At 33.9% G+C, this 14,490-nt stretch overlaps 1 protein-coding gene across 1 annotated transcript in view; it reads left to right on the plus strand.

Moving 5' to 3' along the window:
- LOC102807148 (hemicentin-1-like) overlaps positions 1–14,490 on the plus strand; it is a 57,588-nt gene that overhangs the window by 27,998 nt on the left and 15,100 nt on the right. Inside the window, exons 4-9 of the mRNA XM_085492151.1 lie at positions 2,342–2,513; positions 4,053–4,277; positions 5,641–5,898; positions 8,045–8,189; positions 12,337–12,458; positions 13,187–13,462. Of these exons, the coding sequence (XP_085348277.1) occupies positions 2,342–2,513; positions 4,053–4,277; positions 5,641–5,898; positions 8,045–8,189; positions 12,337–12,458; positions 13,187–13,462 (1,198 nt within the window). The remainder of the gene's footprint in view (positions 1–2,341; positions 2,514–4,052; positions 4,278–5,640; positions 5,899–8,044; positions 8,190–12,336; positions 12,459–13,186; positions 13,463–14,490) is intronic.

Below are 14,490 nucleotides of genomic sequence, written 5' to 3' on the forward strand. Positions count from 1 at the left end.
ACACAAGGTACATCATGTCACAAATATGTATGTGCATTTGTTTTATGATCTCATTAACGATAGCCAAATGGAGCGCTTTAAGGCCGAAAATGCATTGAAATCGCACATTTTCACCATTCCGGACCCGGATTTCAGTTATGCATGGACGGATTTTGTTCAAATTTGGTACATACATTAAACATAATAGGACCTTGATGCACGTCTTTTTTTTCGGATCAAGTTCGAAATGGCCGACTGGCAGCCATTTTGTTAAAGAATTCAGTTCTGGATCCGTATCCATGTCTGGATTGATCAAGTTCAAACTTCACACACACATGGTACATCATGTCACAAATAGATATGTGCATTTGTTTCATGATCCGCTTAACAATAGCTGAATGATGGCTATTTTAAGGCCGAAAATGCATCAAAATCACGTATTTTCACAATTCCAGAACCAGATCTCAGTCATGCATGGATGGATTTTGTTCAGATTTAGTACAATGTGTTGTACATATGCAGGTGCATTTCGGTCATGATCTGCTTTGAATGTATATGTCACTCAAATATGTACGGAACGGGACGTGTCAACTTCTTGTTAAAAACCGCATGTCCAATTGCTTTGATATTACATATATAGGTACTACATGTGGTCCTCTCTCAGATTTGTTCATTTCATGATGATATCTTTAATTCTCTAATTTTAGTGAATATTTTTGTCATTTTTGGTAAAAAGTGATATTTTCGACTTCTTGTTAAAAACCACAAGTTTGATTGCTTTTATATAAAATATATAGGTACTACATGTGGACCTCTTTCAGATTTGTTGATTTTGTGGTGATATCTTCAATTATCTAATTTTGATGATTATTTTTGGTAAAAAGTGATATTTTTGAATTTATGTTGAAAACAGCAAGTCCTGTTGCTTTGATACTATACATATTGTTCATTTTCTAATGATATCTTCTGTTCTTTAATTGCAATGTGCATTGCTAACAGCAGAGCTATCTCAGCCGAGAGGCTGCTTGTTAATATGTTTCCAATACTCTCAGCACACAAGAGTTCTTTCTAAACTTTCTTTGATTAATTTTGTGACAAAAACCACAAAAACATGCAAATATTATGTGTTTCCACATTATTATCTCTGCTGTTGCCGAAAACGGGGACGTATAATTCGGTCTCCGTCCGTTCGTCCGTGTGCCCGTGCGTCTGTGCGTCCGTGCGTCCGTCCGGAGTCATATCTCAGAATCCCTTGGACCGATTCCGTTCATTCTTTGCATGTGTCTAGTACTTTATGTGGGACATATGCACATGCAGTAGTTTAGCGATTCGATTCTAAATGGCCGACTGGCAGCCACCTTGTTTTTTGAAAATGTTGTATTTTGGACATGCTTTGTCAGTTTTCATTCAAACTTGGTACATAGATTATACATGTTAGGATACATGTCCATGATGATTTATTTCACAATTGGATCAAAGATGGCCGACTGACAGCCATCTTGTTTTTTTGAAAATGTCGTATTTTGGACATGCTTTGTCAGTTTTCATTCAAATTTAGTACATAGATCATACATGTTAGGATACATGTTCCCGACCGTCCGTGAGTTCCTGAGTCTGTCCGTCCGACCGTCCGTGTGTCCGTCTGTCCGTGCGTCAGTCTGTCCAACGTCATAATTCAGAATCCTGTGGACCGATTCCGTTCATTCTTTGCATGTGCCTAGTACCTTATGTGGGACATATGCACATGCAGTGGTTTAGCGATTCGATTCGATGTATTTTGGACATGCTTTGTCAGTTGTCATTCAAACTTGGTACATAGATTATACATGTTAGGATACATGTCCATGACAATTTATTTCGCAATTGGATCAAAGATGGTCGACTGGCAGGCATCTTGTTTTTGTTTTTTTATGCGGTATCTTGGACGTGCTCTGTCAGTTTTCATTCAAATTTGGCACATACATGTACTTTATACATGTTAGGATGCATGTCCATGACAATTTGTTTCAAATTCTGGTCAAGGATGGCCGATTGACAGCCATCTGACTTTTTGGCCTTACTACCACATTTCCACAATTTATGTACCATTTTCATTCGATTTGGCACATACATCATACATATCAGTGTGTTTCATAATCAGATCAAAGATGGCCGAATAACGGCTGTTTTTATTTTGGCCATATTACTATGACACGAAACACGTGTTTTGATGTAAATAAACCATCTGTTGTATACGCCACTTGGAACTCAAGTTTTAAGGACACACTCACGACAACCCCTCTGCTTTAATATGACGAGCACAAAGAGAACTTAATGGGTACTGTGTCATTTTCAATGACTTGTGTTTTTTATGTTATTTAAGGTATTAACGTTTGTAAGTTTATCAATCCAAGCAAGAAAGGTTCATTTACTGGCAGTAAATAATGAAGAAAGCGGATCTAAAGTTTTTGTATTACCAGTGGATCCAGCACTAAGAGAATTTGTTGTTAGTGTGAGCGGGGACAATCCATCAATTTCCTTGATAGATCCTATGGGTAAGGACAATACATCTATCATAATAGGCTATTTTCTGTTCAACTGCAAGATCTTGTGAGTTGATTGAAAGACATACAGCGAACGTCTGCCGCAAAAATAGAACAATTTGATTTTGAACTTGAATTCCTTAATTTCGTAGCTCACATCGAAACACCGATTTTTGACAGGGGAATATTGCGTTTGAATACCCTTACTTCATCAAATGTGTACAGCACATTATTAAGCGTAGAAATATACCCAAAATACTTTCGCTTTTGTCAAATCCCACACGATGTTTGTCGCCACTACAGCGGTATGACCTTTGTTTTTACGTTCAATTCCACACATAACACAGGATCTCGAAGTGAACGAAAAAAGGTCTATTGTATAAAAAGGAGATATATTTGGTGAGGTAGCTAGGTCCTGGAGGCATCTTTTACATAAAAAAATTGGTATCCAATCATCAAACAGGGTTTCTAAAAACCTTTAAGTGTAAATTTAGTACCATGAGAATGCATAGTCCTTTCAAGTGTGTGAACAACAGAAGTACACTCTATTTAGCCCTTTCAAGTGTGTGAACAACAGAAGTACACTCTATTTGCATTCTTGGACTACTGTAAAACATGTCTTTTTTGCGAGCATGTCTTTTTAGCAAATTTAGCAAGAGAACTAATTTGCTAATTTAAGATGTCGCTAATGACTTCATTATAAATTCAAAATGGCGGCCAAACAACGTCTTTTTCTCCACACACACACACACACTTTATAAACAACACAGAAAATGTAATAATCTGGAGCACTTCCTTATTACACAGTTTTTACAGTTTTTATGGAGGTGATGATTGCGCATTTGTTTTGGCAGACGACAGACAAGTATTGTGAAAATAGGAAATCAACAAAGAGAAGAGAGATTCGCTAAATCAACATTTCACTATTACGTCATTTTACCACAATTCGCTAAAATAGTGTGTCGCTTTTTCAACATGTTTTACAGTATTTGACAAACATACGATTTATGTTGTTAGAAAGCTCAAAGGAAAACTTTCTGATTTGTCAATGTTTTAGTTTATGTTATGGCAGGCATTCAAGTTCTACAAAAATTTGTGCAACCAATATAAATTCAATATTGACCAGTTTAGAAGAAATTTAAACCAATTTAGATCTGATATTTCCTAAAATATTTCCCCAAAATAAGTGGAAGGGGCCTTCCACTTATTTTTAGCCGAAAAACACACCATTGTTTCTTGTAACCCATTATAATGATATCTGCTTGTGGGCATTCACGGACAAAACCGAGTCAATGTGACATTACTGTAAAACCATTCATTTTTACGGCTATTTAATTTCATTATTTTGATGTTTTGAGCAATTTTACTTGGTCTTAATTTCACAAATTTGGCGAGGAAACAATGTTCACATGGATTTGATTTAATGAATTTTACCGATCAGCGAAAATATAGCATTTATGAATATATTAAAATCTAGTGAATAATTAGTTCATTTACAGTATGTCTTCGTAAATTTGTTTAATAACATTTTTGTATAACAATGTTTCACAGGTCAAGAAATAACAAAGGAAAATGGATTGGTGGAATTACTAGGAATTGACAATGTTTATATCGTAACTGTAAAAGAACCTAAACCGGGATCATGGAAATTGACGGCTAGCAGTCAGTCAACCAATCAACTACGAGTAACTGGTCTCAGTACATTGGACTTTGTGCCGGGCTATTCAAAAAAACCTGTATTTAGGCTTGAAGATGCTTTGCATCGACCAATTGATGGTGAGTTGGTACAACATACTATTGGTAATGTTGAGTGGAGCTATCATTACTGATGTTCATTGGCTGGTATCTGTTGGTGTCAACTTCACATTTTGGACTTCATCTTTAAAAATCACATGCTGTATGTTTTTCATACTTACAAATGTACCTTGGGTAGTTCTCTTGTGATAAAAAAATTAATTCTCTAATTTTAGTGAATATTTATTTTCAGTAAAAAATGCTGTTTTCGACTTCCACTTGAAAATAACTATATTGTAGTTCCTTTGATATTTTACTTATAGACACATTGATTGGACCTCAGTCAGATTTTGTTCATTTTAATTCTATAATTTTAATCTATTTTTTTTGTAAATTTTGCTAATAAATGCTATTTTCGAAATGGCAAGCCCAATTGCTTTGATATTTTGATTGTAGGCACCTTGGTTTTGATGACATATTGACCAATTTATATCCGATATTCACTAATTTTAATCGAATTTTGACCAATTTAAAAATAGTATTGACCAATTTGAATCCAATTTTGACCAATTTAGATTCGATATTGACCAATTCAGATCCTATGTTGACCAATTTAAATCTGATTTTGACCAATTTAAATTCATTAATGACCAAGTCAAATCCAATTTTGACCAATTTAGATTTGATATTGACCAATTTATATCCGATATTGACTTATTTAAATCCAATTTTGATCAATTTAGATTCGATATTGACCAATTCAGATTCTATGTTGACCAATTTAAATCTGATTTTGACCAATTTAAATTCATTAATGACCAAGTCAAATCCAATTTTGACCAATTGATATTGACCAATTTAAATCCAATTTTGACCAATTTAGATTTGATATTGACCAATTTATATCCGATATTGACTTATTTAAATCCAATTTTGACCAATTTAGATCTGATATTGACAATTTAAATTTCATATTGACCAATTTATATCCAATTTTGACCAATTTAGATTCTATATTGACCAATTCAGATCCTATGTTGACCAATTTAAATCTGATTTGACAAATTTGAATTCAATATTGACCAAGTCAAATCTAATTTTGAACAATTTAAATCCAATTTTGAACAATTTAGATTTGATTTTGACCAATTTAGATTCAATATTTACCAATTTAGATTGAATGTTGGCCAGCCAATGTTGAAAAAAAGGACATATATTTTACATATAATTAGATAAATTTGGCAATATTTGTCCACAAAACAAAACTTTGTTTTGATGTTTTGGTGCATTCTAAGTTCATTTTATGTAGTGTTAATAATTTAATTTAATTTAATTTAATTTAATATAATTTAATTTAATATAATTTAATTTAATTTAATTTAATTTAATTTAATTTAATTTACAGGTATCCCGACATACATGATAATAAATGCAACTGGTCTGGAACCTCCTGGCGTTTTCATTAAACTAGAACTTCTAAATCTTCAAGGACAAACAATACGTGAATTCCCCTTACAACTCAATGTTTCAAATCCTTCCATCTATACTATACCGATGTTTCTTCCTCCAAGTGAATTTTTTCATCTGCGAGTATCGGGTATTGATAAACAAAATTACTTGTTTCATAGATTGTCTTCAACTGCAGTCAGTCCGCTAAAGCCAGGTATGTATTATCCCCTAAATGATGACCATGTCTCTCGTCATCGTCGTCGTTAACATTTTTCTTGAGTCCATGATAACTGATAATTGTTTGTCAATCTTTCCCAAACTTATTATACTAAGTTTTCCATCGGATTAATAATCAATTTATCCTCATGACAGAGTTTAGTTTTGGTGTGTCATGTCATTTTTGGAGATATTGGTTAAAATGTGATTTGAGGTAGATTGTACGGAGTATTAAATTCATCGTATTTGCTTCATTAAGTGTGTTTCTATGGGGATATTAAGTAATATTTTAGTGATTCAGTTTTTAGCTCTGCTGTCGTCAAAGTCGACACAGCGGAGCTGTTCATATTACTGATTGTTCGTCATCAGTCGGCGGCGGCGGTGGCGTCAACTTTACAATTTCAACTTCTTCTTCAAAACCGCAAGTCAGAATGTTTTCAAATTTGATATGCAAATGCCTTGGATGGTTCTTTCTCAGATTTTTTTATTTCATGATGATATCTTTAATTTTCTAATTTTGGTGAATATTTTTGTCATTTTTGGTAAAAAGTGATATTTTCAACTTCTTGTTAATAACCACAAGTCCGATTGCTTTGATATTACATATATAGGTACTACATGTGGACCTCTCTCAGATTTGTTCATTTCATGACGATATCTTTAATTTTCTAATTTTGGTGAATATTTTTATCATTTTTGGTAAAAAGTGATATTTTCTTCTTGTTAAAAACCACGATCATTTATGGTGAAAAATGATATTTTTGAATTCTTGTTGAAAACAGCAAGTCCCATTGCATTGATACTATGCATATTGTTCATTTTGTAATGATATCTTCTGTTCTTTAATTGAAATGTGCATTACTAACAGCGGAGCTATCTCAGCCGAGAGGCTGCTTGTATTACATATATAGGTACTACATGTGGACCTCTTTCAGATTTGTTAATTTCGTGGTGATATCTTCAATTATCTAATTTTGATGATTATTTTTGTCATTTTTGATGAAAAGTGATATTTTTGAATTCTTGTTCTGTTCTTTAATTGAAATGTGCATTGCTAACAGCGGAGCTATCTCAGCCGACAAGCTGCTTGTTAATTTATATGACCTTCATCAGAGATTTGTTCTAACAGGGCAAATATGATACCTTTAAAAAAACATTAAAATATTAAATTCTATATATAATTTTGTCACCATTTGTGGTAACTACCGGTAAAATAAAATTTTGAGATATATTGGAAACCTTTTCCCATAGAAACCGAAAAGTAGTTTGGTGACCATATATTTTTATCTAGGTTTTGTGAACAAAATCATAAAATAAAACCATATTGCAAAATTCAAGAAAATGTTATCATTTGTTTTAATGATAACCATTTGGTTAACAAAGATTAAACTTGAGTACATGAAATATATTGTGTATTTTAAATGCATTATTTAGTCATCGAGTTTTACTTTTGCTATTTTTTGCTGATAAGCAAATCTACTAAATTAAATTCATGGGAACATGTAAAATAACAATACAACTCATTGTTTCCTTGACAAATTTGTGAAGTTAGTAAGTTATTAATCTCAAAAACATTAAAATAGTGAAATTAAATGTCAGTGGAAATAAATAGTAACATACTGTAACACATGTTGAAAAAGCGACATGCAATTTCAGCGAATTGTGGTAAAATGACGTAATAGCGAAATGTTGATTTAGCGAATCTATCTTGTCATTGTTGCTTTCCTGTTTGCACAATACTTGTCTGTCGCGTTCCAAAACAAATGCGCAGTTATCACCTCCATAAAAACAAAGAAAAACTGTCAAGTGTAATTAGGAAGCGCCCCATATTTTTATGTTCCAGATTACTGTATACAAATCTCCAAGCCTTGGTTATTTTGAATTTATAATAAAGTCATTAGCGACATCTTGAATTAGCGAATCAGTTCTCTCGCTAAATTTGCATAAGACATGCTCGCGAAAAAGACATGTTTTACAGTACTTGATGACATAGGAGTGAATAGACGAGTTTTAAGTCATAGCGTCATCAGTCGGTTTTCGTCAAAAATGAGGGTTTCAAAAATATATCCTAAATACAGAATTTTAATGATTTTGTGGTTTGAAAGAACAGCAATTTTATGATCTACTTTGTTTTTATTTGTCAGTTGCTCCACGTGTTAAAACGACCACTAAAACACCAGGATATTATGGAGATACAGCGACGCTTACATGCAACGTAGATAGCTTGATACCGTATACAGTGCTTTGGGAAAAAGACTCATCTCCTCTTGGCAAACCACTGTATTATGCGTAAGTAACAGATAACATTTTTACCTTGCCTGTATCATCAAAGATGGAAGGGAAAGGTATATTAAGGGAAACATTTCCAAACCCCTGTATTATGCGTAAGTAACAGATAACATTTTTACCTTGCCTGTATCATCAAAGATGGAAGGGAAAGGTATATTAAGGGAAACATTTCCAAACCCCTGTATTATGCGTAAGTAACAGATAACATTTTTACCTTGCCCGTAACATCAAAGATGGAAGGGAAAGGTATATTAAGGGAAACATTTCCAAACCCCTGTAATATGCGTAAGTAACAGATAACATTTTTACCTTGCCTGTATCATCAAAGATGGAAGGGAAAGGTATATTAAGGAACAAATTTCTGTCCGGCGTTGTCGTCGTCGTTGTTGTCATTAAAAATTGTCACTGTGTGCACAATAACTTTACTAATTCTATTCGAAACTTTATCAATCTTGGTCACCTTATTCATCAGTATAAAGTCTTCCCTTAGTATGAATGACAAATGTCCTGTATTAAAATTTCATGCAAAAATTTTGAAAATCTGATAAAATATTTTAAGTGAAAAGTATATAAGGGGAAAATGTCTATCGTTGTTAATAATTGTCAATGTGTACAGGATAACTTGAGTAGTTCTAATCAAAACATTATCAAATTTGGTCAATTTATTCATCAGTATAAAATCTTTCCAGAGTTGGAACGAAAATGTCCTTCAAAAGATTGTGAAAGTAGTAGTCCAAAATATTCAGATAAAAATGATTTATACTTGACTGATCACATTATGGTATGTGTTCTATTTAACAAATTTTTTAATCTGTATCATCAGTATTGTATCTCCCGAATCTCATGGGAATACTTGACTGGGTTTCAATGTTAACCCATGGATGAATTGTTGCACAATTTGCTTAATACTTAAGGAGTAATTTCTAATACACATTTTCAAACATACCAATTAAATATACCGTATTACCCCGGGTACGTGCCCAGGGGCCTGAACGTACAAAATCAGGAAAAATTGGGGGTGGGCGCTTACCCGAGGACCACCCCAAAAAAGATTTTAAAAAGTTGTTTTTGTGATTGTATGAGAAGGTCAAATAAAGGAATGCTTTCGTACACTTTGTACACGTACTTATTTCTTGATTTATGCGAGGTTTCAATAAACGTGAGCACTCGGTCAAAATCTGTGGGAATACTAAAACACAGGGTCGAATTTCAAGAATAAAACTTGTTTTATGTCAGCGAATGAAGTTGTATTACTCACTGAAATTGACTACAAACTATGGTAAATATTGTAATCAATGCACGGTTACATTTTTAGTAACCGTGATCAGTGCAAGTCGAAACGGCCGGGAAAAACTACCACTTGTAATCCAAGAAGGCGATGACCTCATTAGCATAATTTTGTTCACGCACGTATTGATACATCGCATCGTAATTACTGAAGAATAGCAGACAGGGTTATGAAACAAAAAAACCTTTTATTACTGATGTGGAATGTTTATAAACTATAATAATTGTGAATACATAAACATATCCAAATGGCGATACATAAAAAACAGACTGAAAATAAACTCTGGTCGACCTCACTAACATGATTTGATCACGCACCCACACACAAGACAAAATTATGATGCAACAAGTTCCCATCGTAGGCATGCCTCATTATGGTTATCGTAATGGACTTGAGGTCGGCAAAATGTTTTTTTCTTCAACGACAGAAAAATAATCCACATGACCGTAATGTCATAGCTGTGATGAGGGATGGAAAGAAAGTAGCAATGTCTCAAAAGTGCTAGCTCCCGTTCACAGTCAGCTGGCATCGGTGTCGCTGGGTGTATATGATAGAGGGAAGTTGTGCAACCAAATTTGCCGAGTTCGCAGTTTTTCGCAGATAAAAAAATAACTAAGGCAAAAACTCACGGTTTTTCAGCATTTTTGTAATAAAGACATTATCCTCTATCAATAATCCGCCCCAAATAGAAACATTTCCACTAATTCTTGTGTTTTTTCGACGTTTTTCGAAAAACCTGCGATTAGGATGCGAAAGTAGAACATTCCGGAGGGGGTGAAACGGAAGAGCCAAACTTAACGCGTAAAAATAGAACGTGTATTTTGACCTCTACATGGCCAACCAATGGCTGGACACGGATACGTTTTTGGTTGTTGCCAAAGAGCCCCGCGTCCATCGCCTGGCGAGGCTCTTCCAATGAGTTTTTACGTAAAAACACAAACAAAACGGCCGTTTGTGACAAATAAAATTTTATTGTTGACCTAATTCTTGGCTAAAAATCACCCTGGGTGTTTAACCGAGGATGTCCCCAGCATGTAACTTTTGTGAAAACAGGGGGGTGGGCGCTTGCCCAGGGAGGGGCGCGTGCCCGGGGTAATACGGTATAAACTATCTTAACAGAAAACAAGATGTCAGAGAATTGATTTAAACACTATGAATAACCCTTTGGGTGCCAATCTTTTGATCAAGATCTGAAGCTGATAGAATATTCTGTTTAGTCCAAAGTTATCGAAACAAAAATACATTACCAGACACAATGTTGCATTCACATTTTGAAAGAATACAATAACAATAACATGGTTGTCATAACAACACCTTTCTCTGTCAAAGTAAATAACTTTTGTAAATCAAAATTCACAGGAACACAATTTTATAATACTACTAGTAATTTAAAACACACTTCAAAGACATCAAACTTCTTAATAATTATAATACATAATTATGCATGCGATGATTGCAATCTTATTCATGATATTGTAAAGAAAGAAATAATTCAAATATTGCTGCCATACTTTGTAATTCAGTTGAAGTGATTCTCAAATTTTTCTCAAAAATTGAAACATCAGTTATTTTCTCGTCTAATATGTCAAATAGTGAGTGTTGATCTCCATGGTAACACAATATTTGAACTCTATGCAGTCTTAGTTCATCATTCGACATTATCTCATTACTATGCTTGTATCAAATCTCAAGATGGTAAATAATATAACTTTGATGATGAGTGTGACAGTATTTGATAGAGTAGACACAGTTCAGACAGAACAAGTATATTTACTATTTTATTAGTTCAAATTAGGCACCAGTGTTTTTGTAAGATAATTACATCAATCATGGAGTTTTTGTGGACTGATTTTCACTGATCTTTCAATTTTAAAACTTGTTTGTATTCAAATTTAATTATGACAGTGCATATTCATGCTAAAAAAAAACTTTGAGAAATGAAATAATATTATGTAACAAAGGGTAAGGTCACCAAAGGTTAAATTTGATATAATCCTTTTAATCCACTGAGCCCAAATTACTGCTGTGATACCATTTATGTAAATACTTGGTGATTTTGTTGTGTAACATTTAACCTTTCACTACCAGTTCTCTCCCTTCATCTTAATTTCACAAAATAGTCCTGTTTATAGTCTGCACTTTCTTTCAAAAAAATTGGATAAAAATAGCCAAACTTTTTGAGTAAAAACTGAAAATTTACTAAAATTGTGTCTCTTGGCTTCAAAATTACAGTTTCATATTGAAAGATACATGTAAAAAGAAAAAAGTACAGAAAAATTTGGGCGAGAAAATATGGTGGTGAAAAGTTTAAAGTGGGAGGGTCGTCACCTGCGCACGGGAATTGAGTCCCAATCGACAATAACAATACACGCTAAAAATGCAAAGGCTCATGGGTAGACGTTTGTTTGTAAACAATGAAATGTTATGGTCATTTGACGCATGCAAGTGACTCTCGCTTTAAATATCCCAAAAAGTGTGTGCCAGTGTTTCTTATTTCGCATCAGCCATTTCTAATGAAAATGGATAGATTTCATAGTATTAAACTTGAGTAAAATTTTCTCAACTGGAACAAATCCAAGCATTTAATATTGAACCGATATGTATTCATTATTCATATGTGTACATCATGCCACACTTATGCAAATGTATTTGTTTCATGGTGGGAAAATGGATGAATGGCGTCAGTCAGACAGGTTCTGATTTTAAAATGGCTGTCAGGTTTAAATGTTGTTTATTGTTACACAACAGGGACTGTGTCATATCAGTGATTTGTTGAAACAACTTTGAAAAGATAAAGATGATATGCTGCCCATCATGTCTTCACTGAGTTGATCTAATACATTATAAACTTTATTGCAGAGATTCGGGTGAAGCTAAATGGGAAATCAGTAATGTAAACACATACTCGGAAGGCTTCTATACTTGTACGGCTAAAAGTACCGCTGGAGAAGGACAAGCTACAACATTCCTAGATGTAACAGGTAAGCATACTATGATATAGGAAAAGGCTTAAAAAAATTATGATTAACCTTTTCACCACCAATTCTCTTTTTTCATCACAAATCCACAAAACACCGTAAAAACTTTTGACCACTTTTAAATAGTTGTTTTTGGAGAACGGCCAGGTTTTTAGAATACAAAGTAACTACAAATTTTCGGCCAGTTAAATATTTTAGAGTTGAAGTTCAACAAATATAGAAGTTGGGTTATATACAGTTGCAGAAATAGAATAGTTATAGAAAGTCATGTCTTTAAACAATTTCTTTGAGGAAAAATAAGTGAGCAATTTCTTGTGAAGCCGAAATTTTGGAGGTCAACAAATTACAAAAAATCCGTCAAATAATTAGGTGGCTGAATTTTTAGTGTTGGTGAAATTTTAGAGTTTTTACGATAGTACTGTTTATAGTCTGCATTTTCCTTCAGAAGATTGGTTAAAAAATAGCCAAATTTTTTGAGTAAAAACTGAAAATTGATTCAAATTTTGTCTGTTGGCTCCAAAATTAGGGTTCATTTCCAGAAATATTGAAGAATATAAGAAAAATGTGCAGAAAAATTTGGTTGAGAAAGTCTGAAGGAAAGTGCAGACTATAAATGGGACTATTTTGTGATGAAAAGAGGTAACTGGTGGTGGTAAGGGTAAACATGCAAAAAGTGTTCATTGAAACCCATTATTAACTGCATGTTTCTTTCTATTGTATTTCATTTTCAGAGCCACCACCGAGCATAGATATACCTCTCAATGTAAGCGTCTTACCTGGTAGAAATGCTGTGCTGACATGTACTGCATATAGTACGGTACAATTCAACATGACGTGGACAAAACCAGACAGTTTTGTTGTTTTATCAAGGCACCCAAGAGTGAAGTTTCTTCCCAATGGATCCTTAAAAATCAGGAAAGTTAACCAGGCAGATGGTGGTAGATACCAGTGTATTGCGTCAAATGAAGGTGGTTCGAGTGTCAAAGATGTCTTCCTAGCAATACAAGGTGATGCATTTATTTATTTATTAGTCCCCGTTCGGACGAAGTCCGAAAACGGGGACTTATAATTCGGTCTCCGTGCGTCCGTCCAGAGTCATATATCAGAATCCCTTGGACATGTGGGACATATGCACATGAAGTGGTTTAGCGATTTGATTCAAAATGGCCGACTGGCAGCCATCTTGTTTTTAAAAATGTTGTATTTTGGACATGCTTTGTCAGTTTTCATTCAAACTTAGTACATAGATTATACATGTTAGGATACATGTTCATGATGATTTATTTCACAATTGGATCAAAGATGGCTGACTGGCAGCCATCTTGTTTTTTGAAAATGTCGTATTTTGGACATGCTTTGTCAGTTTTCATTCAAATTTAGTACATAGATCATACATGTTAGGATACATGTCCCCGACCGTCGGTGAGTTCCTGAGTCTGTCTGTCCGACCGTCCGTGTGTCCGTGCGTCAGCCTATCCAACGTCATATTTCAGAATCCTGTGGACCGATTCTGTTCATTCTTTGCATGTGCCTAGTACCTTATGTGGGACATATGCACATGCAGTGGTTTAGCGATTCGATTCAAAATGGCCGACTAGCAGCCATCTTGTTTTTTGAAAATGTTGTATTTTGGACATGCTTTGTCAGTTTTCATTCAAACTTAGTACATAGATTATACATGTTAGGATACATGTCCATGATGATTTATTTCACAATTGGATCAAAGATGGCCGACTGGCAGCCATCTTGTTTTTTGAAAATGTCGTATTTTGGACATGCTTTGTCAGTTTTCATTCAAATTTAGTACATAGATCATACAAATGATCATGGAAACTTCATGATCATAATCAGATTTCAATGAAACTTGGTACATAAATGCTCTGGGATAACGCTCATACCTGATTAGTTTTAGGTTGAAATACATACATATTAATGTCCTAATTTGCATATTAATTTGCCAGTTTTTTCCAGCATTTTCACTTGTTACTTTTAAACAGATTTCAATGAAACTTGGTACATAGATGCTCCACTGGTA

This window comes from Saccoglossus kowalevskii, chromosome 17 (genome assembly GCF_978046115.1).
Source record: "Saccoglossus kowalevskii chromosome 17, keSacKowa6.1, whole genome shotgun sequence".
In the NCBI taxonomy this organism is placed as follows: domain Eukaryota; kingdom Metazoa; phylum Hemichordata; class Enteropneusta; family Harrimaniidae; genus Saccoglossus; species Saccoglossus kowalevskii.